General features: G+C 47.2%; 1 protein-coding gene across 1 annotated transcript in view; it reads left to right on the forward strand.

Annotated features, from left to right (window-relative positions):
- LOC140429576 (kelch domain-containing protein 3) overlaps nt 1-24514 on the forward strand; it is a 304290-nt gene that overhangs the window by 64749 nt on the left and 215027 nt on the right. The window contains exons 6-8 of the mRNA XM_072516761.1: nt 5185-5273; nt 7842-7988; nt 8631-8682. Of these exons, the coding sequence (XP_072372862.1) occupies nt 5185-5273; nt 7842-7988; nt 8631-8682 (288 nt within the window). The remainder of the gene's footprint in view (nt 1-5184; nt 5274-7841; nt 7989-8630; nt 8683-24514) is intronic.

The following is a 24514-nucleotide window of genomic DNA, read 5'->3' on the forward strand; positions in this document are numbered from 1 at the left end:
ATGTCATGCTGTTGGAGCGTCTCCTTGCTCTGCGCTGGTTGGAACCGCTGACAGGTAGCACAGTTCAAGACCATGTTCGTGATGTCCTGGCTGATGCCGGGCCAGTAGACAGCTTGCCGGGCTCTGCGTCTGCACTTCTTGATGCCCAGGTGTCCCTCATGAAACTGGCGCAGCACCAAACTCTAGAGACTGAGCGGAATGACAATCCTGTCCAGCTTGAGGAGGATACCATCAATCACCGTCAAGTCATCCTTCACATTGCAAAAGTGTGGGCACTGCCCTTTCTGCCAGCCATTGGTGAGGTTGCGGCTGACGCACTGCAAGAGGGGGTCTTTGGCTGTCTCATCACGGATGAGAACTACCTTCTCATCTGTCGCCGGGAGAGTGCTAGCACACAGCTGCACCTGCGACTTGATGTGCTGGATGATCTCCAGCGGCTCACTGGGCGAGGTGACGGAGCGGGACAATGCATCAGCGATGATGAGCTCCTTGCCAGGTGTGGACACCAAGTTGAAGTCATACCTCCTAAGTTTAAGCAGGATTCTCTGCAACCGAGGCGTCATGTCGTTCAGGTCCTTGTGGATGATGTGGACCAGAGGCCTATGATCCGTCTTGACGGTGAATGTTGGCAGGCCATAGACATAATCATGAAATTTGAGGATGCCGGTGAGAAGACCCAAGCACTCCTTCTCAATCTGTGCATATTCGGGCAGCACGGTAGCATTGTGGGCAGCACGGTAGCATTGTGGATAGCACAATTGCTTCACAGATCCATGGTCCCAGGTTCGATTTCGGCTTGGGTCATTGTCTGTGCGGAGTCTGCACGTCCTCCCCGTGTCTGCGTGGGTTTCCTCCGGGTGCTCCGGTTTCCTCCCACAGTCCAAAGATGTGCGGGTTAGGTGAATTGGCCAATGATAAATTGCCCTTAATGTCCAAATTGCCCTTGGTGTTGGGTGGAGGTGTTGAGTTTGGGTAGGGTGCTCTTTCCAAGAGCTGGTGCAGACTCAGGGGGCCGAATGGCCTCCTTCTGCACTGTAGATTCAATGATAATCTATGATTAATCTAGGACAATGGTTCGGCACAACATCGTGGGCCGAAGGGCCTGTTCTGTGCTGTATTTTCTATGTTCTATGTTCTATGTTCTATCTGGTTTCAGTAGGCGTCATCACCCTTGATGCGTAGGCTACTGGTGCCCAGGATGATGTGACATCTCGTTGAAGCAACACCGTACCAATGCCATCCTGACTCGCATCTGTGGATACCTTTGTCTCCCGGTCCAGGTCGAAGAATGCCAGGACTGGTGCAGTGGTGAGCTTGGCTTTCAGCTCCAGCCACTCTGTCTGGTGAGCCGCCTTCCACTCAAAGGCAGTTGACTTTTTCACCAGGTTGCGTAGGGCCGTGGTGTGTGTGGCCATGTTTGGAATGAAGTTGCCCAGAAAATTGACCATACCCAAGAAGCGCAGCACTACCTTTTTGTCCTCAGGGACCTTCATCGCCTCGATGGCCTTGATTCTGTCTGTGTCCGAGCGCACACCATGCTGTGAGATCTGGTCGCCTTGGAACTTCAGCGTCGATGTGGCAAAACAACATTTGGACCTCTTTAACTTTAGGCCGTTGGCATGGACACGACAGAATACCTCCTGGAGATGGGACACATGTTCTTCAGGGGTCGTGGACTATATGATGATGTCGTCCACATACACATGAACCCCTTCAATGCCTTCCATCATCTGCTCCATGATGCGATGGAATATCTCCGATGCCGAGATAATGCCAAATGGCATGTGATTGTAGCAGTATCTGCCAAAAGGCGCGTTGAAGGTTGACTCTTCCAACTGGATTTGCCAAAATCCCTGTGATGCATCCAATTGGGTGAAGAAGCACGCGTGTGCCATCTCACTCGTGAGTTCCTCTCGCTTCGGGATGGGGTAGTGTTCCTGCATGATATTCTTATTGAGATCCTTGGGATCAATGCATATGCGCAGGTTTCCTGAAGGCTTCTTTACGCACACCATCGAGCTGACCCAGTCAGTCGGTTCGGTGACCTTGTATATGATGCCTTTTTGTTGAAGATCCTTGAGCTGTGCCTTCAGGCTCTCTCTCAGTGGAGCTGGGACTCGTCATGGTGCGTGGACCACTGGCTTGGCATCAGGTCGTAGCAGAATCTTGTATCGATATGGCAGCGTGCCCATCCCGTTGAACACATCAGGATACTGGGCGAGGATGTCGTCAATGCCGCCTGAAGATCCACATGGGAGGATGTCAAGGTGTAAACCCTTTGAATGAGGTTCAGCTGCTTGCAAGCGTGCGCGCACCTAGTAGGGATGCCCTGTCCGGCTTAACAGTTTCAAAGCGTAACTGTGCTTGTGTGTGTCGGTTGGATACGTGCAGATGGCAGTATCCCAGTGCCGTGATGGCATTCCCGTTGTAATCCAGGAGCTTGCAGGCAGCTGGCAGGACCGTGGGGTGCTTCTTAATGCGTCTGAAGTCTGCCTGTGAGAGAAGGTTGGCAGAGGCACCTGTGTCCAGCTTGAACTGGATGGGGCAGTGGTTGACCTTCATCACTGCTCGCCATTCGTCCTCGGAAACCACAGTTAGGATTGACTAGACTTGCGATGAGTCTGGTGTGGCATATTCACACGTTGTAATAATGCCCCCACGGTAGGCGTTTCCCAGGCATTCATCATCTGGATCCGTTGCACTGCCAGGATCAGAATCCTGTAGGCGTTGTTGTACACTCCGGATGCGCCGTAGTCAGAATTGGGAGCGCTGGCTCCTGACTGGTGGTGCAGATCTGCACAGGGCTGCATAGTGGCCTGGCTTCCCACAGTTAAATAGCGTCTGCCTCTTGCAGGGCATTGTTTCTTTAAATGGGCGGTGCCACAGTTCGAACATGTCATGACGTTGGCGTGCTGACGCTCCGTGCGTCGCTGCACATGCGCAGTGCGGTTCTCAGACATCTGCCCCTGCGCAGTGCGGGTTTTGGCCGCTTTGTTATTCCGTTCGCATCGCGCATGCGTCGGGCCCCGGGAAGAGCGTGCGAAATGGCCGCTTTCGTCAATGTTGAGGCGCTGCATCCGGGAGATGGTCTGCACACTCTCTGCCTCGTGGGAGTCTAGTTTATCATTTTCTGCCGTTTTGTACTGGGAATAGCGATTTTCAGCGTGCTCATGCACTGTGCATGTTTCAATCGCGACTGGCAGGGTCATATACTTGATCTTCAGTAACTGCTCTCTCAGAGGATTAGAGTGAACTCCAAAAATGATTTGGTCTCTGATCATGGAGTCAGTGATATCACCGAAGTTGCAGGATTGCGCTCGCAGTCTAAGGTTAGTTAAATATGAGTTGAAGGATTCGTCTTTACCTTGCAATCGCTGCTTGAAGATGTAGCGCTCAGGGCAGCACGGTGGTGCAGTGGGTTAGCTTTGCTGCCTCATGGCGCCAAGGTCCAAGGTTCAGTCACGGCTCTGGGTCATTGTCCGTGTGGAGTTTGCACATTTTTCCCGTGTTTGCGTGGGCTTCGCCCCCGCAACCCAAATATGTACAGTCTAGGTAGATTGGCCACGCTAAATTGCCCCTTAATTGGAAAACATTAATTGGGTACTCTAAATTTTAAAAAAAAATATGCAGCACTCGAAGATTTCGTTGGTGTCCATCTCACAGTGGCTGTCAAACTTGTCCAGGATGGTCTGAAACTTTGTCATGTCCTGTCTTCGGCGAAGTGAAAGTAGTTGAATATTTCCAAGGCGTGATCACCCGCTGTGGTGAGGAAAAGAGCTATCTTCCATGCATCAGACACACCATTGAGGTCTGATGCTTCGACGTAAAGCTGAAATTTCTGCTTGAATGTCCGCCAGTTGGCACTGAGATTGCCGGAGATTCTGAGCTGGTGAGGAGCCGGAATCTTTTCCATTGTGCCGGTATACATTCGCTGGTTGTCACGGACCTTGCTTAGTTGAACTAACTAGATTGAACAGACTCCAGGTATCATGTTGTGTTACGTAATTTGAATATCACAAGCTGCTACTTGATGCAGTTTTGAGTAAAAGATGCTCCAGACTTTGAAGTGAGTTCAATGTGTTTTATTGAACTATTAGCACAGTTCTCAAAGAGTTCGACTCTCTGCTAATCTAAATGTAGTAACTCAGTCTAACTGAACCAGCCTTTCTCTAAGCCACGTGCTGGGGTGTGATGCTGAGGATACACCCTGTCTCACTCTGTAGATGTTGGTCTGTGGAAAGAGGCGGGGTGTGAGTGTCTCATCCCTTTGATAGTGAGATACCACCCCTGAGTGTCCTGACTGCTCATTGGTCGTGTCCTATTCTATGTGTTCATTAGCTGCATGTTTGCATAACATGACAGCCGGTGTACACCACTCCGGTGTTTACGCCGGGCGTCAACACTTGGCCGGGATTTCGGAGAATCCCTTGCCCATGTCACTTGGGAGCTCCTTTTACTCGTGGTGTGATTATTTAGCCTGTATAACCTTTGTTTGCTAGAATTTGTGATTTAAGTTATGTTGTACACTTTTAGGAGCACTTTTAACTCTATTGAAAATTATGGAAAAATGGGTGAATTTGAGTGAATGAAACAAGGGGGTCTATGTGTCTTGTGTCAGGATGTCACTTCTTAGATCCTGCTCCCTATTCTCCCTACGGCTATTTATCCTGAAATGTATTACAATTTATGCTGGAATCTAACTCTGAAATTTTTTTAAAAATTGCAGCCATACAGGGAAAAGGCAGGGGAGTAGCACTCAGTGAATTGCTCCTTTAGAGGGCCAGCACCGACACAAGGAGCTGAATGGCCTCCTCCTGTGCTGAAAACATTCTATGGTTAAATTAATGTTTTTCCATTTCTATTTCTAAATCCAATGTAAAAATCATTATAACTACGGAATATATATATTATAACTATATATCTCAACTAGCAATTTGTTTGTTGGCATTTGAGCATTGAGTTATATTGGCAGCATATTTTCCTTCCCTGTATTTCCCATTCCCTACGCCTCACATAAAATAATATTAATCCTTTTTCATATTCTAATAACTTTGTTCATAAATGAACTTGCCACTTTTCAACTTAACTCCAGCTTTTCTTGTACAATGGGGTTTTGTAAAGTTAAATGCAGCAGCAAAACATTTAAACTTTTGCAGAACCTAAAAAAAATCCTTTGTTTTTAAGTGTTGTGAAAGGAAAAATCTATTTGTTTGGAGGTCGATCCTACCATTTTGTCGAGGAATGCATACCTGGAATGTACTGCTTTGATATAGGTAGGTTTCTAACATTTTACCATTTAAAATATAAACGTCCTTTCTAGTTTTTTATTCATCATTTGCACATACCACCTCGGTCTTTATCGAAACTATTGTTTGCCCGAAAATTGCAATCATGAAAGAACTTCAGATTATTTTTCTTTCTCTCACAGAATGAATACATTCTACTAAAGGAGTCACAATCACATAGGCTGGATAAATGGGGACAGTAGAAGAGACAGAACAATACTGGGAGGCATGGCCAAACATGACCTCCTTACCCCAAGGTCTGTTTCCTCCCTTTGCCTACACCTGGACTGTCAGTACTTGCTCTTTCTCTAACCATCATCCACCCATCTTACCACCGCTACCCAAGACCAGGGTAGTAAGAGGTGGCAGTAAGATCAGGGTAGCAACAATAATGACCACTTCTCCCTCCATTCAGTTTGCTTACTGAAGCCCTCAGTCTTGGCTGGGGCCTTCAGTAAAAGGTCAGGTCTCTTTGGACGCTACCTCTTTGGTCCAACTGTCCAGGATTTCCCTCATTTGCAGCAATGGCTCCTACCTGACAACAGGAATCATTCTGGGAGCTCTATCTGCATGCCATACCATCCAGAAAATGGACCAGGGTTACAAGTGGATGACTCAGATTTTGTTTAACGCATTCTGTGATTTCTGTAATTTGCCACCTGTTATTCTCCTAGTTGGATATCATTCATAAAATGCATAAATGTACATTGGGCAGAAGTTAATGATCCCCTGTGGCCGGGTTTGCAGCTACAGGGCCCATAAGATTCTGCAGTCAACTTTCCTGCTGTCTATCCACCCAACCCTGACCTCATCTGTGCCACCCTTGTTCCAATTGAGCCCCATTAATGGCCACTTAAGGGCCATTTCTCACCCTGACCACAGTGTGGTCGGCTACAGTGGGGTGGGAATATCTGGCTGTTAACCTGATCTGGCCTCTGAAAAAGGGATAAGTCTGGGTCTGTCTCTTGCAGTGGCCCCATTTCCGATTGCCCCCCGCCCCCCCCCAATGACTGCCCTATCCCAGGTGGCCAAGGCCAGCCCCGGCCTTTGCACCCTGTACTCCACCACCCTTGCCTTGCCCACCACCCCCTCCGAAAACCCCCCAAAATTATCTTTCGTATGTCTCTTGATTCTTTGTTCTCAGGGGCTGAATAGAGTCCTAGGACTGAATGGCACATTCCCGGTGCCACAGCTGGGACCAGAGAGTTGCCAGCCAATCAGATGGCCGGCAGCTTTCGGAAGCGAGATCTCCTCCCCAGATAGGGATGGAAGGCCTGTCTCCAGTCAATAAATGCTCCCCAAGCATTAAATAGCTGCCAGACAGTCATCAGGATGTGCAGGTGAGTTCCCCACTGACATTTTCTGTGGTAGGATGGAAATAACCTTGCCACACCTTCTGTGCAGTGAGTTCTGAATCTATTGAAGGAAATTGGAAAGAACAGGCAGCTTAATATTGAGTGAGCCCTCGGGGACTACATGGGGCATAATTCCACCACCCCTTAAATCTTACATATTGCTTTCTTTATTGTTCCATCTTGTTCCATTTTGAATTTGTACCTGAATCCCCAATGAATTGAGCACACTTTGTAACCGTTTATGTGAACTTTATCAAATTTCTTTAAGTGCAGAATATCTTAGGATTTACTCCAGTCAGCTTTGAGTTATCACTTCTTTACAGAAATTAAGCTATATGATCAGATAGGATCAGATAGAATAGATAGGTGTTTGATGTCCAGCACAGTCTTGATGGGCCAAATGGCCTCTTTCTGTGAGGATCATCTCTATGTCGAGTTATGTTGACTGCTGATTACTAGATTGTTGTTGTACAAGGAATCCTCAGGTTTATTAGCTAATCGATTTTCTAATTAAAATTTTTTTTTGTTCATTTTCAATGAATTAAGATAAGATGATATCAATTCCCTGGGGGTAGGTAGTGCTGCAGGCTTTCAGCCTGCGTGGTTGCTCTCTTGATAGCATTGAGGGTTGATGTGGGGCTGCACACCAGGTAGTCACTCATGGTGCTGCCTGCCTTTGGGGAATTCAAGTGTTAATATGCAAATAAATCTTCCTCCCCATTATGTTTCGGGGTCACAACTTGTTGCCTATTCTACTTTATTAAACTGGGAGTAATGCTCCAAAGAGGCACCTCCAGGGAACCCTTTCACTGCAAGGGTACCACAATCAATCTGTAACCTGGCTCGAAATAATAGCTTAAGAAAATTCGAGATGGATTACTTTCATCCAAAGTACTGTCCCAGAGCCTACACATAAGCAAGCAAACTCTTCAACCTGAAGCAGATAGGCATAAACACTGAGGAAATAGTATGATGAGATATATTGCCATTAGTTATATTTTCTTAATTTTGCTGCAACCATCATTTTTCAGTCCAGATAATACCAGAGGAACTTCCTGCATCCTAAAACAGCTCCATTCACTTTTCAGAAAGACAGTAGGGTAACACTTTGTCTTGACTTGTCTTCTTTTTTAAATTTTTGCCTTTTTCTGAAAAAGACCAGAAAACAGAATTATAAAGCTATTTTCATTGATTTATCCAGAGTCTTTAACATGGGAGAAGCTGCAGATTAATGGCATTGCGCCATGCACTTTGAACCACAGTGCAGCATTGGTTGGGGACAACATTTTCATCTTTGGTGGAATCCAGAATGGCACCGTTTCTGATGACCTTTTCATGTTTAATACAGGTTGGTACAACACTTCAGCATGTATACCAATTAAGGATGACACTAAGGACAATAGGGGTAATTTTGACTTTGGGCAATGTAGTAAAATGGATGATTTATGATCAAACATTTATATATTTCTCTTGATTTTCTTTTCTGTTGACTTCAAAATCAACTTTGCCCCATAAAACTTTGCTAGGTTTCACTTTCAAAGAAATGCTCTGGGTCACCCAAACGATCACTATCCGTGTGTCAGCTGGTAGTCAATTTTAGGATGCCATTCAAGAACAATGGCCGTCTTAGCCTTTCTTACGTAATACAATTACCACATTAGCAAGGACGACAGTAATTAGGAGTGGAAATGCTTTCCAACTTTAAATAAATCAGCTATAGAACCTGGGACCATTTTATGGTCTGTATTTGCTGGCCTTTATGGTATAGTATCAGAGTAACTGCTATATTTACCAATTAATTAATTGAGGCAGCTGCAGTCTGTAATTTAATCATTTTAAGCTACTTACGCATTTGCAAAAGCTATTGAAACTAGTATGGCAGATAAAAAGAAGTTTAAAAGAATGTTACATTCTCAGTGTTTATGCCTATCTACTTCAGATTGCTTATGTGTAGGCTTAAATAACTTATTGCTTGTTTTATGTTATTTAGTGTCTCTGACCTGGATCCCAGTTAGGACTATTGGCCTGACTCCAGCTCCCAGGTAAGTTCAAGTTTAAGCTGTGACACCCAACATCAGAAATGTGTTCAGTTGCTGACACAAAAAGATACAAGTTAGCAGATATTATAAAGAGAAACTTGTTAAATAGCACTGGGCACGATTCTCTGGTCTCATAACGCTCTCACTCGAGCAAAGCGACGACTGTGAATAGTGGGAGAGGCCGAAAACAAGAACCAGGCCAGGCGCCAAACAGTTTGCGATGCAACCGGCCCACTTCCATAGGTGAAAACGGGATCCCGCCGTAGCATTCTGGGAAACCAATTATCACCACTTAAGCCCTATTTCCATACAATTAATGGGAGCCACTCCATGTCCAACGATCTCCCGTGAATCAGCGGCCTCCCCAGCAAGTGGTCACACTGGCACCGAGTAGTATTCCTTTTGAAAAACGTGAACTTGGCGGAAGGGCCTCTGTGGGGAATCGAGGAGGTGAGTAGCCATTCTTCACCCTCTTTCGCGTGACATGCTGGCACACAGTTGAAGTGAGCAGGACAGAGCCAAAAGGGATAAGGGCAGTTGCATGTTCTTAGCTCTACAGAGGAGAAAGTTCCCAGCATCATGGGGCCAACTGCAACGTGGTCTGCAGTATCAGATGTTGCTGAGGGCACTGAGGACAGAAGCATCCATCTCATCCTGCTACCTGGCATGTTGAACAACCTGCTAGATGTGTCCATGGACATCTTGTTTTCCACTCTGCCTCACTTCACTCATAACTATCTTCCCCTTCTGAGTTTCTGGTTGGAAGCCATGTTCCAGCTCTTTCGATGTTACTCTTAATTGACTTTAATATAGTTCAATATGGTTACATCTGGCACATAAAGTGTGTGGGAGGAGTTCAGCGCAACTATTTTGGGCCAATTGAATGGGCGTCCTATTAATTACCTGCTTACGCCATGGAGAACAAGACACAGGTTTTGAGCATCAAGTGCCCAATAAATGTTTTGCTGCTTTACTGATGGTGCACATTCAGGTGAGAATCCATTAAGTCTTGGTGCTGCACTGAAGTTGGTCTGAATGACCATCCCTTGCTGACGGAAGTATGTTGAAAATTGAAGGAGGATCAAACAACCAAGGGCCACAGCTGCTCGACAGAAGCTGCACGCACATTACAAACCTCAAAATTCCCATTATACTGGAAGGCACAGTCTTGCCTGAGTGAGTGCTCAGACACCTGTGAACCTGCAGGATGTTATTCAGCTGGAAGGGATGTCCTGGGGATGTCATTTATAGACTGAGAGCAGGCCAAGAGCATGACACTAGATCCATGGTTTGGAGATGTTCAATGGGAATTTGCAATGATGTTTCAATTGTATTGATTGACAGATACAAGGAAAAGAATGCAAGCTGCAGGCAATGCTGCCTTGTTAGCTGTGATTCAAATGAAGAGAAGAAGGGTCCATCACCATTGGCACAGATCAGTAATGAGCTTTGGCCTGAGCATCAAGAGGCAATGGGAATGCAGGAAGTCCCAGAGCCTACCAAGAAGGGGCAAAATTTACGAAGATGTCTGGCATGACTAAAGGTATATAGAAGATGGAGCTCATACATGGAGATGAGCTGAAGACAGTATTGCAGGCTCCTTTGTTTGTCTAGGGATGCTGTAGCATACATTTGCGGCCTTCTCCATTGGGAATCCATGCTGCAAGGACTTGGGAGGACATCCCGTGCCAGTGGCATTTAATGTGACTGCTGCACCCAGCTTTTGTCGTTCCAGGGCTCCACTGCAGGACCTTTGTGGAATATCACAATAGGCGGTACACAAATGCATAAGGAAGGTGACAGATTATTTGTGACCATAGAAAGTAGAGCATGCGTGTTTGTGCTAGGTATTTAAGAATCTCTCGTGACTCTTCCAGCTTGACTCACCCGCAGGTGCCACAGACCTTTGAGGGACCTCGGTGCTCACAGGCTCTATGGGGATAAAGGGTACTCCCAGAATACTTTGTTAATAATGCCTGTTTGCCACTCTCATAGTGCAAGTGGGTAGAGATACAATGCAGCACATTCACCACAAGGTCCTTAAATGGAGCAAATGATTGGTTACCTGAAGATGGATTTCCGATGTTTTGACCGGTCAGGTAGGGTTTCCAGTGCTCACCACAGAGTGTCCCACATCAGTAGTATTTGCTATAACCTTACACTGCAAAGGAGAGATGTGTTGCCTGAGGAGAATTTGACGAACTAGACATCACTTCAGACGTTGGGGACATTGAAGAAGGTGAGGATTCAGATGAGTCACATGGAGATGCCATTGCTTGGTTATGATGTTGCAGATGCCTTCAAGGCTCCAGCCTGCTAAGTGTCTCCTGTTCAGGTATAGGTGGACCCTCCTCAGCCTGACCCCTGATGAACATACGAATTAGGAGGAGTAGGCCACTTGAACCCTGGAGCCTGCTCCACCATTCAATAAGAGCATTGCTGATCTGATTGCAATCTCAATCACCAATCTCTACCCTTGATAACCTTTCATCCCCTTGTTAATCAAGAATATATTTAGCTATGCCTTAAAAATATTTAAAGATTCTGTTTCAGTCCCCTTTTGAGGAAGACAGTGCCGAAGATTCACGACCCTCTAAGAGAAAAACATTCAGCTTATCTCTATTTTGAATGAGTGATCCCTTCTTTTTAAACAGTGACCCCTTGTTCTAGATTATCCCAAAGGAGGAAACATCCTAGGTTCAGGTGATGTGAGTGCGGGAGTGGCTGCGGTTTTCCCAAGTCCTGACTCTGCTCGTCTTTTAATCCATTATTTTATCCTGGTGCACGTTCATAATTTCCTTTTTGGTTGGAGTTTGTGATGAGGAGCCGAGTTAAATCGTAAAGAATCCTCGAGTGACTGAGGCAGTCGGAGTTGTTTGGATGGGGTCCAGCTTGCAGTGGTGTTATTGCTGATGAACGGGCCTGAGCCTCAACGGTGCAGTGGGCATCAGGATGGCAACCGCTCTGAGAGTGTTGTTCTGGATGGTCTCTCGCGAGATTTGTGATGCTCAAGACGTCTCACGAGATTCAACTGAATGTCGTAATCTGGATCTCGCCCTTATGAAATGAAATGAAAATCGCTTATTGTCACAAGTAGGCTTCAAATGAAGTTACTGTGAAAAGCCCCTAGTCGCCACATTCCGGCGCCTGTTCGGGGAGGCTGGTACGGGAATTGAACCCATGCTGTTGGCCTGCCTTGGTCTGCTTTAAAAGCCAGCTCTTTAACCCTGTGCTAAACCAGCCCCTTATTGCGCTCTTTCAAATTTGCATGTGCCAGATTCTCCCGGCGATGGGGAACTAACGGCCTCCCCAGCGAGTTGGGTGCTGTTTAGTCCTGGTCCACACAAACGTTGGGGACACGGCAAGGTGGTACCCAGGCTCTCCCTCTGGCACCCAGGCACCTTGGCACTGACACCTGGCACAGCAAGGGTGCCCATGTGGCACTGCCAGGCTATAGGGGCACTTCTAGCATGGGCAGTGTCAGGGTGCCCAGGTGGCACTGCCAAGGGAGTCCTGAGGGGGGGGCCATGCCCATGAAAGAGCTGGTGAATTCAGCCCCCCTCCCCACAATGGGCCAAGAATATGATATTGTTGGCAGTGTGGGTGAATATCGATGTGGATCACGCCCAATAAGCCGGCAGGAACCACCCTGCCAAACTTTGCCAACATGACACTTTGGGCAGGCGAGACGCAGACAATGGAAAAGTGGGCATAGCCAAAGAATCCCGCACTTAGAAAGAGCCCATAATTTTTTTAAAAAGAGGAAACATCCTCTCCACATCCACCTGTAAAGACCCCTCAGGATATTATGGGCAGATATTATGGACCCCTCCGGATATTCCTCACCTTGTTGACGCCGGAGTCGTTGGCATTGGCTTTCCCGCTAGCGTGGAGACTTAGTCCCCTGAAGGGAGAATTCCGGCCTATATGTTTGAATGAAGTCGCCTCTTGCTCTTCTAAATTCCAGCAAATACAAGCCTAACCTCCCCAAACCATTGTTCATAAGACAATGCGCCCTTTCCTGGTATTGGTCTAGTAAACCTTCTCTGAACTGCTTCTAATGCATTTACATTTTTCCTTAAATAATTCTGTACACAATACTCTAGATGTGGTTTCACCAGTGCCCTGTACAACTGAAGCATAACTTCTCTACATTTATAATCAATTCCCCTCACAATAAACTGTAACACTCCATTAGCTTTCCTAATTACTTGCTGCATCTGTATACCAGCCTTTTGTGATTCATGCACCAGGACACCCAGATCCCTCTGCACCACAGAGCTCTTCAATCTCTCACCATTTAGATGCTAAGTTTTTTTTTGTTAATTCTTCCTAATAGAATGGACCATTTCATATTTTCCTTTTGTAGCCTCGTTATATCCTCTTCACAATTTACTTTCCTACCTTAGCCTACCTTTGTGTCAACAGCAAATTTAGCAAGCAATACCTTTGGTCCCACCATCCAAGTCATTTATATAAGTTGTGAAATGTTGAGGCCTCATCACTGATCCCTGATTGATGGGGTCACTGACAGAGGGAAGTTGGAGTTTAAGTGCTCTCTTGGAATGTCCTGGGTGGATACCCTCAGGGTGCCAGCGCCTGGGTGATTGAGGTGCCCTATACCCCTCTCGCCTAGCCATTGCTGGGATGCACCCATGGCTAGAGTAATGGTGTTCAGGTCTGTAACAATATGTATATTATAAGAAATACAAAGGGTTAACAATATGATGTTAATACTTCTCACCACTAGATGGAGATAAGGAGCAGTCTTATACATATCATGTGATTCCTGGGATTCTGGGAGAAGGTGTTTAGACGTGAGATCGATTAGTTGCATAGTGTAGAGTTCTGTAGTTAGCGATATCGTATAGTTAAATTTAATAACTTATACCTTGTGGACTTGTTCGAATCTTATTTAAGTAGTGTAAATAAATCAGCTTTATTCAGTGACATAGCTTGATGTTCTTTGTTAACACAACGTTCTCAAGACATCCTGATAAACACAAAAGAGAACATCACAAGGCCCAAGTGCAAACCAGTAGAAACTGCTAGACCTGTGTCTCCAAGGTGGTTGCCACCCTTCCCATGGAGACTTTGAAGCACTCGCATGCCAGAGCTACAACAGCAGACAGAGCGTGGATGGACTTCTGCATTCTTTGGTCCAATCTGCAGACGGCCTCCCTGATGACTCTATCTGATGTTTCCTTGCTCTCTCTACATCTCCAACACGTCGCTTAGGGACAAGACCAAAGGCTCGTCATCGAACTCGGCACAGCAGGGGCCTGATCTCCAGCAGCTGTCTGACTGTCACTGCCTCTGCCAGCTGTGGACCCCTGTCTGTGAGGTGATCACCATATTGTGAGCTCAAGCCTACTCTCAAACTAGGTCCCTTTGAGGTGCCTGTATCTGAACTGATGGAGGATGCAGGTGAACATAGTGACGGTATTTCCTCAGCGGTTAATTCTGCTTCCACCTCAGATGTGGACTGGGGGCTCAGGCTGAGCCTTCTGGGAGAGGAAGTCCTCCTTTTCTTGCAGGTACTAGGAATAGAGAAAAGAGAGAATTAATGATTGCCTAAGCAGGCTCATGTATTAAAGATCATTCACAGTCATTGCATGCATGTTGTCCATGTGTACTGGATGCATCCTCACTGGCTTGGAGGGCAATCTTGCTTTCCATGCAGGAACAATCCCTCTTCTGAACAGTGAGCTCTGCAGCTGTTCCTTAAAACTTGAGAGGGTCCAGATCTCTGGGACTCCCCCTCTGTCCATCCATTTCCTGCACTGCAGGGCAGTCCTTTTCTGGACCCCACGGTGCTTACTTCCCCAGAGACTTCCTCCCAGGCCACCATGGTCAGGTGGAATGGACTCCTGCTTCGAAAGAGGACATCACACCTTTCCTGAACAACCCGGAAAAGAATCTGCACGTCTTCGCTGAACTGTGGGCAGAGGGTTTCCTTCTTTTGGGTGCCATAGTTTTCTTCATCACTGCAACACCTCGGAACATAGGGACAGGCGAAGGCCATTCAGCCCCTCAAGTCTGTCCCTCCATTCAATGAGAACATGGCTGATCTGTGGCCCAACTTCATATACCTATCTTTGGCCCATATCATATGACTTAAGGATCATATCATATGTCCTAATGAGTTTAGATTTTACAGTTATGTTTATTCTCCTGATGTTGCTGCACTGAAATCTGTTCTATGTGGATCTTATAGGTTTTAATGGCGACCCGCATTGGAGTCATTCTAACTTGGTACATCTTTCAGTGGCCTCACTGGAATGTCTGCCCTGCTTGATTGTGGGTTACATTTCAAGTAAGAGTGGGGGACCTTAACCACTCATAGTGGCATTTGGTGTGAAGTTGTGACAGCTGGACATCATACCTATAGTAATTCCCACCATGCACCGGTGCTTGATGCAAACCTTGCTCACACATGGTGACTCCTGAAATGCCTGCTAGGCAGTCACAACCATGGAGAGGTGGGTGCAGAGGCGTGTGATGTCGGGAGGATGCTGTTTTTGCATCTTAAGGTCTGGCTAGTGTGGCTTGGTTTAATCCTTGAGATAGCTCTCCAATGTGAAATCAATATGGTTATCTGATCATGACAGTGCTATCAGTGTCCCAGATTTCCTTGTGTACATCTGACACTGCTGGAATGAAAAGGTGGTGGCTTCAAATGGGACCAGAGTGACAATGTGTGTTTTATTATCCACAAGGTTATGAAGTAATGTTTACATACTGTGTTGCGATTTACTGGGCCACCTGGCTGCTTTGACATTACCACCTGCTTTCCCACCTACAGCATCTCATTGAAGGATATCTATTGATGAATTGTTGTGGCTGCTGCCAGGAAGCTCTTAGTGCCATGTATAAGTAGCTGTTCGCACCCTGCACCTGTGGGAAGCTGGAGCTGCAAATCCCACAGCCTTGGCAGCGAGGCTGGTTTCATCCAGGGAAAACTGTGTAATTGTACTATCTTACTGACCTTTGTGATGCATTTACGAGGGGAGGATTGCAATATTCTGCAGAGGTCCACAGTGCAAGCCTGGAATGAGCTACTTGCAAAACATTGAATGCAGCAGTCACATTTAGAGTCACTTTGCGCCAGACCCTCGCAAAATATTTTGCAGATGTGAGCCACCACATTCCTTGACAAATGAAGGGGTTGATGGCACTTTCACTCGCCTTACCTACCAGTTCCCCATTGAGAAGCTCCAAATGCCTCCCTTGAATGTGATTGTGCCATCTGTGGCATTGTATCAAGTCACCAACCCCCAGGACTCAAATGTGTGAGGACTGGCTGCCCTGTACACCCATGTTGTGACGATCAATGCAGCATGACAGCCCTCCTCCTCCCTGGACTGGGACCAGGACAAATGTGTCAGGCACAGCCTTGTAACATGATGCACACTCTCCCTGGACTGCCTTTACTTTCTGGCCTCGGCTGAATAGTCCGTACTGCCCCATGACCACTTTTACTTTCTGGCCCTGACTACATGGTGCGCACTATCATGTATCTCTGCTCACCCCTTCTGTTCTGTGCTCCAGTCAACCCCCCAACCATGTATCTTTTTCGACCCTTCCCTTCAGTCACTGCCCCCCATTCCCCCAGTCAAGCTTGTGCCTTCCACGCCCATCCTGTCCACGATGAACTATTTTAATCATAATCTGAGAATTAATTAACAGAATGATGTAATATTATTCACATATTCTAAATCCACTGCAGAGCTCCATAATGAGTCGAGCTCCATTTTATGTCAAAAGCTTTTGTGTAATTATAATAAATTAATCAAAGTGGCGGCACAGTGCTGCCTCACGGCGTCCGTGTGGAGTTTGCACATTCTTCCCGTGTCTGTGTGGGTCTCACCCCCACAACCCAAAGATGTGAAGGATAGTTGAATTGGCCACAATAAATTGCCCCTCAATTGGAAAAAAAGATTTGGATACTTTAAATTTATTAAAAATAAATTAATTAATTCATCATTTGAAATTCTATAATTTTGAGACATTTTAATTTTATAAAATGCACATTTTGGGTGTTATAGGACAGGAGGTATTAAATTGAATTACATGATAAGTGTGTATATATGATTAATGAGGAATTGGATGTAGTTAATATTTTTACTGAGCAAACAAAATCATTTGTTTTTTATGTATTGCTTTATCACAAATTGTCATGGCACCTTAATATATTCATCATTGGCATTACAATTTAATCTGAAAATTAATCTCATTGCCATCTGTCACCTTCGGTGTCAAATTCCTATTAGTTACAGAGTGCAGCAGCTGCAAATTCACCTGGGGCTCATGAATCCTTTAAAAGCTGAGCAACTGACTCATGTTTGTTTATTAAAACTCATGATGTGCGCCAAGGTTCTTGGATGATGCACTGGAGGCTTTAGTAGAAAAGCTGAAAAGAAGGAGAGATGTTCTGTATCCACAGAGGACCAGGAGGCCCACAGGACCCATGGTCAGAATTGATAGTGGGAGCAGATAGCCAAGGAGGTCACTGCCAGAATTCAAGATCTGAGGACAATAGTCCAAAAAACTAATTAACAAACATGAGTGGCGAAAGTCAGTGACTGATCTTCAAATGCCATACCCTAACAATAGCACTAGGCACTGACATTGCTCGTTCATCCCAGTCCTATTGTTCACCTGTCACCAATCTCTATTAGGACTCATACCTGAGACTGTAGCCTGTGGAGGGACTGAAACTATTGGAGATGATGGTATCGTCATATCTAACCCTCCTCCTTGTTGTCATAATATACATGCAGGTATATGATGGTGCACAGACAGGCAGTGATTGACACACAGGATGACCAGTGAACACACAGAACACAGCAGCCAATCATTAGACAGAACACGGCCACTATAAAGCCAGAGGGCACTAGTTTTTCCGCTCTCTTGGGATCCAGCCTCTGAGACAGTCAGAGCCCGTGAGCAGCAACTAGAACATGCACCATGTGGTAGTAAGATAGTCTGGTCAGGTTAGCCTCAGGTCTCCAGTCAAGTCAGCATAGTGTCAACCCACAGTTAAAGTATGTATGATAGTTAAGAGCTCAATAAAATCGAGTTGCATTTCTTCAAGCGTTGGAAGCCTGTCTCTCTCTCTCTGCTGCAGTAAAAGCTGTCCTCGCAGACCCGGCATACCCAACACATCATGGTACCAGTGAGTCATGCTCGAGTTTGACGGACCTACCTTGAGATAGTCTGCCTTTGACCAGCGATCAGCCATCCGGTAACATGGACAGCGTCCACCCTCCCCCGCAGCTCCGCATCGCCGGCAACCTTGGTGCTAACTGGAAGATTTTCAAGCAGAAGATCCAGCTGTATCTTGACGCCACCGACCTCGAAACCGCATCGGATGCCAGGAAGATCGCTCTCTTCCTCTCTACAGCCGGGGACCATGCTATCCACATCTTTAACTCCCTCACCTTTGCTGAAGGCGAGGACAAGACAAAGTTTAAAACAGTCCTGCTGAAGTTCGACAGCCACTGTGACATCGAAGCCAACGAGAGCATTGAACGCTATGAGTTCCAGCAGAGGCTTCAGGGTAAGGATGAACCTTTTCAGTCCTCCTTAACCCATCTCCGTATCCTCGCGCAGTCCTGCAACTACGGCTCCACTTCCGACTCCATGATCCGCGACCAGATCGTTTTCGGGGTCCACTCCGATCCGCTTCGCCAGCAGCTCCTTAAAGTTAAGCAGCTCACCCTTACCATCGCCATCGAAACCTGCGTCCTCCACGAGCATGCTAACAACCGGTATCAAGGCAGCAGAGATGGCGCGGCAAGGCCCCCACGATGCGGAGCGGGTGCAGGCCGTAAAACAGCTCCAGGGCCTGAGTCTGGATGAGGGCGGCCACCTCGCGTGCATTTCCCGGCCTCCTGCGCAAGCGCCACGACCAAGGGGACGGCGAGGCCGACGACCAAACTGCGCAGGTGCGCACATCGTCCGACCACACCGCGCATGCGCTGTGGCGCACGGAACGTCCTGACGTCGGCGCCATGACGTGCAACAACTGTGGCTCCGCCCATTTAAAGCGGCAATGTCCCGCAAAATCACGATGCTGTCTCCAGTGTGGCAAGCTTGTCCACTACGCAGCCCTGTGCAGATCTGCTCAACTGCCCAATACACAGCGATCCCAGTCGCAGTGCAGGAACGTCCGGTCAGTACAGTAACCCATTGCAGACTCCGACTCTGACATGGTTTCAGATTCCGACACCGAGGGTCTCACATCCCCATTCCAGGTGGGCATCATCATCAAGCATACGATGCTTCCAGCGAAGAAGGTGAAACAATTCCCAGTGAAGAGCACTGATCTGGACGACGAGTGGTGTGCCACCCTTACGGTCAACAAGGCTCGCATACGCTTCAGGCTGGACACCGGCGCTTCAGCAAACCTTATTTCAAAGTCTGACCTTGACACCATCCACGTCAAGGCAAGCATTCTTCCACCGGCCTGTCAGCTCCTCGACTACAATGGCAATGCCATTGCTGCCAGTGGCTCATGCCAGCTTGCGGTATCCCATCGTTCTTCAGAAGCAACCCTGCGTTTTGAAATTGTAGGAACCAACAGAGCTTCCCTGCTCGGTGCTCGGGCCTGCAAAATCCTGAATCTTGTGCAGCAGGTTCACACCATGTCGTCCGTAGAGGCAACGGCCTCGCCAGATGTCAATTCCAAGCCCAATTAGATGACATCATAGCACAATAGCACAGCGTCTTCGAAGGTATGGGTACACTACCTTACCGATACAAGATACTGCTGAAACTGAATGCCACACCTGTTGTTCATGCACCGCGTCAGGTGCCGGCACCCCTTAAGGACCGCCTCAAGCAGCAGCTGCAAGACCTCCAGATCCAGGGCGTAATTTCTAAGGTCACTGAACCCACGGACTGAGTTAGCTCCATGGTCTGTGTCAAAAAACTGTCAGGGGAACTTTGCATTTGTATCGACCCCAAAGATTTGAACAGTAACATCATGAGGGAACACGACCCTATACCTAAACGAGAAGAGCTCACCAGCGAAATGGCTCACGCCAAGCTTCTCACGAAGCTGGATGCCTCCAAGGGGTTTTGGCAAATACAGCTGGGTGCGTCCAGTCGAAAGTTGTGTACATTTAACACCCCGTTCGGTCGCTACTGTTACAACCGGGTGCCCTTTGGCATCATCTCCGCCTCGGAGGTGTTTCACCGCATAATGGAGCAAATTATGGAGGGCATCGAGGGGTTGCAAGTGTACATCGATGATATTATTATCTGGTCCACAACTCCTCAAGAGCACATCGATTGCCTCAAGCAAATGTTCCACAGGATCCACGAGCATGGCCTCCGACTCAATAGAGCCAAATGCTCGTTCGGTCAAGCAGAAATAAAGCTCCTCGGCGACCATATTTCGCAGTTCGGTGTGCAGCCAGATGCAGACAAGGTGTCGGCAATCAATGCCGTGAAGAACCCGGAGGACAAGAAGGCGGTCCTCCGCTTCCTAGGAATGGTCAATTTCCTTGGGAAGTTTATCCCCAACCTTGCATCACACACCACAGCTCTCCGCAACCTTGTCAAAAAAACTACGTACTTCCAGTGGCACCCCGCTCATGAGCAAGAGAGGCGTGGGCTCAGGGCCCAAAACTCACCAAGGCCCCAGTACTGGCGTTTTTCGACTCCGCCAAGGAGACGGAGATCTCCACCGATTCGAGCCAGGCTGGCATTGGGGCAGTACTCCTCCAGCGGGACGAATCCTCCTCCTAGGCCCCAGTAGCATATGCCTCTAGGGCCATGACACCTACTGAGCAATGATACGCTCAGATTGAAAAGGAATGCCTGGGCCTCCTCACAGGGATTGACAAATTCCATGGTTACATGTATGGACTCCCCAAATTCACGGTTGAGACAGACCACAGGCCATTGGTTCACATCATCCAAAAAGACCTCAATGATATGACGCCACGGCTACATCGCATCCTCCTCAAACTCCGCCGCTACGATTTCATCCTGGTCTACACCCCGGGCAAAGAGCTCATTGTGGCCGATGCACTCTTTAGATCCATCACCATGCCGTGTGAGCAGTCGGAATTTGCCTGTCAGATAGACGCTCAGGTGAAGTTTTGTGCATCCAACCTTCTGGCCACTGATGAAAGGGTTGTGCAAATTCGTCAGGAGACGGCCAGGGATCCTTTACTCCAGCGGGTAATGCGACATCTCACGGATGGTTGGCAAAAGGCGCAGTGCCCCAGTTTTATAATATAAAGGACGATCTAGCAGTAGTGGACGGCATATTAATGAAGCTGGACAGGATAGTAATCCCACAGAGCATGTGAGAGCTGGTCCTCAGCCATATCCACGAGGGTCACCTGTGGGTTGAAAAGTGTCGCCGTCGAGCCCGAGAGGCAGTATATTGGCCAGGCATCAGTCAGGATATCGCCAACACGGTCCTCAATTGCCCAACGGGTCAAAGGTTCCAGACGGCTCAGCCCAAAGAGACTCTACAGCCGCATGAACTGGTGTCCTCCCCATGGTCCAAAGTTCGTATTGACCACCTTCACACGAAGGGCTGAGACTATGTCCTCCTCGTGGACTACTTTTCCAACTACCCCGAGGTGGTCAGACTGACTGACCTCACATCAGCAACAGTCATCAAGGCATGCAAAGAGACTTTAGCCCATCATGGCATTCCACTTACAGTGATGACTGATAATGGCCCTTGTTTCTTCAGCCAGGAGTGGACGGATTTTGCCCGGCTGTACAATTTTACGCACGTCCCTTTAGGCCCCCACTACCCCCAGTCAAATGGGAAGACTGAAAGAGGGTCCACATTGTTAAAAGACTGTTGTGCAAAGCTGCTGACTCGGGTTCGGATTTTAACCTGGCACTGTTAGCCTACAGGGCGACTCCTTTGTCCGCTGGCCTGTCCCCAGCACAGCTGCTAATGAACTGCACACTACGGACGACGGTGCCGGCTATCCACATCCCGGACCTTGACAATTTTCCGGTCCTGCAGAGGATGCAACAGCCTTGAGCTCAATGCAAGTCGGCGTACGACGCCCACGCCACAGATCTCCCTGCTCTGGCTCCTGCTGACCGAGTTCGTGTTCAGCTACCTGATGGTGGCTGGTCTGCCACAGCTGTGGTGGTTAAGCAAGTGGCCCCGAGATAGAACATAGAACATTACAGTGCAGTACAGGCCCTTCGGCCCTCGATGTTGCGCCGACCTGTGAAACCACTCTAAAGCCCATCTACACTATTCCCTTATCGTCCATATGTCTATCCAATGACCATTTGAATGCCCTTAGTGTTTGCGAGTCCACTACTGTTGCAGGCAGGGCATTCCACGCCCTTACTACTCTCTGAGTAAAGAACCTCCCTCTGACATCTGTCCTATATCTATCTCCCCTCAATTTAAAGCTATGTCCCCTCGTGCTAGGCATCACCATCCGAGGAAAAAGGCTCTCACTGTCCACCCTATCCAATCCTCTGATCATCTTGTATGCCTCAATTAAGTCACCTCTTAACCTTCTTCTCTCTAACGAAAACAGCCTCAAGTCCCTCAGCCTTTCCTAATAAGATCTTCCCTCCATACCAGGCAACATTCTGGTAAATCTCCTCTGCACCCTTTCCAATGCTTCCACACCCTTCCTATAATGCGGCGACCAGAACTGCACGCAATACTCCAAATGCGGCCGCACCAGAGTTTTGTACAGCTGCAACATGACCTCATGGCTCCGAAACTCAATCCCTCTACCAATAAAAGCTAACACACTGTACGCCTTCTTAACAACCCTCTCAACCTGTGTGGCAACTTTCAGTGATCTATGTACATGGACACCGTTTAGTGTCATCTGCAAATTTACTCACTCATCCTTCTACGCCCTCCTCCAGGTCATTTATAAAAATGACAAACAGCAATGGCCCCAAAACAGATCCTTGTGGTACACCACTAGTAACTGGACTCCAGTCTGAACATTTCCCATGAACCACCACCCTTTGTCTTCTTCCAGCTAGCCAATTTCTGATCCAAACTGCTCAATCACCCTGAATCCCATGCCTCCGTATTTTCTGCAGTAGCCTACCGTGGGGAACCTTATCAAACGCTTTACTGAAATCCATATACACCACATCAACTGCTTTACCCTCATCCACCTGTTTGGTCGCCTTCTCAAAGAACTTAATAAGGTTTGTGAGGCATGACCTACCCTTCACAAAACCGTGTTGACTATCTCTACTCAAATTATTCCTTTCCAGATGATTATACATCCTATATCTTATAAACCTTTCCAAGATTTTGCCCACAACAGAAGTAAGGCTCACTGGCCTATATTACTGGGGTTGTCTCTATTCCCCTTTTTGAACAAGGGGACAACATTTGCTATCTTCCAGTCTTCTGGCACTATTCCTGTAGACAAAGATGACTTAAAGATCAAAGCCAAAGGCTCAGCAATCTCCTCCCTAGCTTCCCTTATCTTAGGATAAATCCCATCCGGCCCAGGGGACTTATCTATTTTCACACTTTCCAGAATTGCTAACACCTCTTCCTTATGAACCTCAAGCCCTACTAGTCTAGTAGCCTGAATCTCAGTATACTCCTCGACTACATTGTCTTTTTCCTGTGTGAATACTGACGAAAAATATTCATTTAGTACCTCTCCTACCTCCTCGGACTCCACGCACAACTTCTCACTACTGTCCTTGATTGGCCCTACTCTTACCCTAGTCATTCTTTTATTCCTGACATATCTATAGAAAGACTCTCTCTTTAGGTCCTTCCTAGCTAATTTGTAACTCTCGAGCGCCCTAACTGAACCTTCATGTCTCATCTTTACATAAGCCTACTTCTTCCTCTTGACAAGTGTTTTGACTGCTTTAGTAAACCACGGTTCCCTTGCTCGACCACTTCCTCCCTGCCTGACAGGTACATACTTATCAAGGACACGCAGTAGCTGTTCCTTGAACAAGCTCCACATTTCCATTGTGCCCATCCCCTGCAGTTTTCCTCTCCATCCGATGCATCCTAAGTCTTGCCTCATCGCATTATAATTGCCTTTCCCCCAGATATAACTCTTGCCCTGCGGTATATACCTATCCCTTTCCATTACTAAAGTAAACGTAATCGAATTGTGGTCACTATCACCAAAGTGCTCACCTACCTCCAAATCGAATCCCTGTTTTGGTTCATTACCCAGTACCAAATCCGATATGGCCTCGCCTCTCGTTGGCCTATCTACATACTGTGTCAGGAAAACCACCTGCACACATTGGACAAAAACAGACCCATCTAAAGTACTCGAACTATAGCGTTTCCAGTCAATATTTGGAATGTTAAAGTCCCCCATAACAACTACCCTGTTGCTTTCGCTCCTATTTTGTTCATAATTCTGTTCACCACAATACAGGAAGGACATAATTGCTTTCGAGAGAATGGTGAGGCGATTTATAGGAATGTTGCCAGGGCTTGAAAATTGCAGCTATGAGGAGAGATTGGATAGGCTGGGGTTGGTTTCCTTAGAACAGAGGAGGTTAACATGTGACCTAATAGAGGTGTGCAAACGTATGAGTGGCTTAGACATGGTAGACAGGAAAGACTTGTTTCCCCTAGCTAAGGACTCAATTACCAGGGGACATAGATTTATGGTGATTGGTGGAAGGATTAGCGGGGCCATGAGGTGAAACATTTTCAGCCAGAGGGTGGTGGTGGGTCTCTGGAATTCACTGCCTAAATTCATGGTTGAGCTTGAAAAGCTCAACTCATTTAAAAGGCACAAAAGGCACCTGGATCGGATCAGCATCTGAAGTGCCGGAACCAGCAAGGCGATGGACCAGTAGCTGGAAAGTG

The sequence above is a fragment of the Scyliorhinus torazame genome, chromosome 9 (genome assembly GCF_047496885.1).
Source record: "Scyliorhinus torazame isolate Kashiwa2021f chromosome 9, sScyTor2.1, whole genome shotgun sequence".
Classification (NCBI taxonomy): Eukaryota; Metazoa; Chordata; class Chondrichthyes; order Carcharhiniformes; family Scyliorhinidae; genus Scyliorhinus; species Scyliorhinus torazame.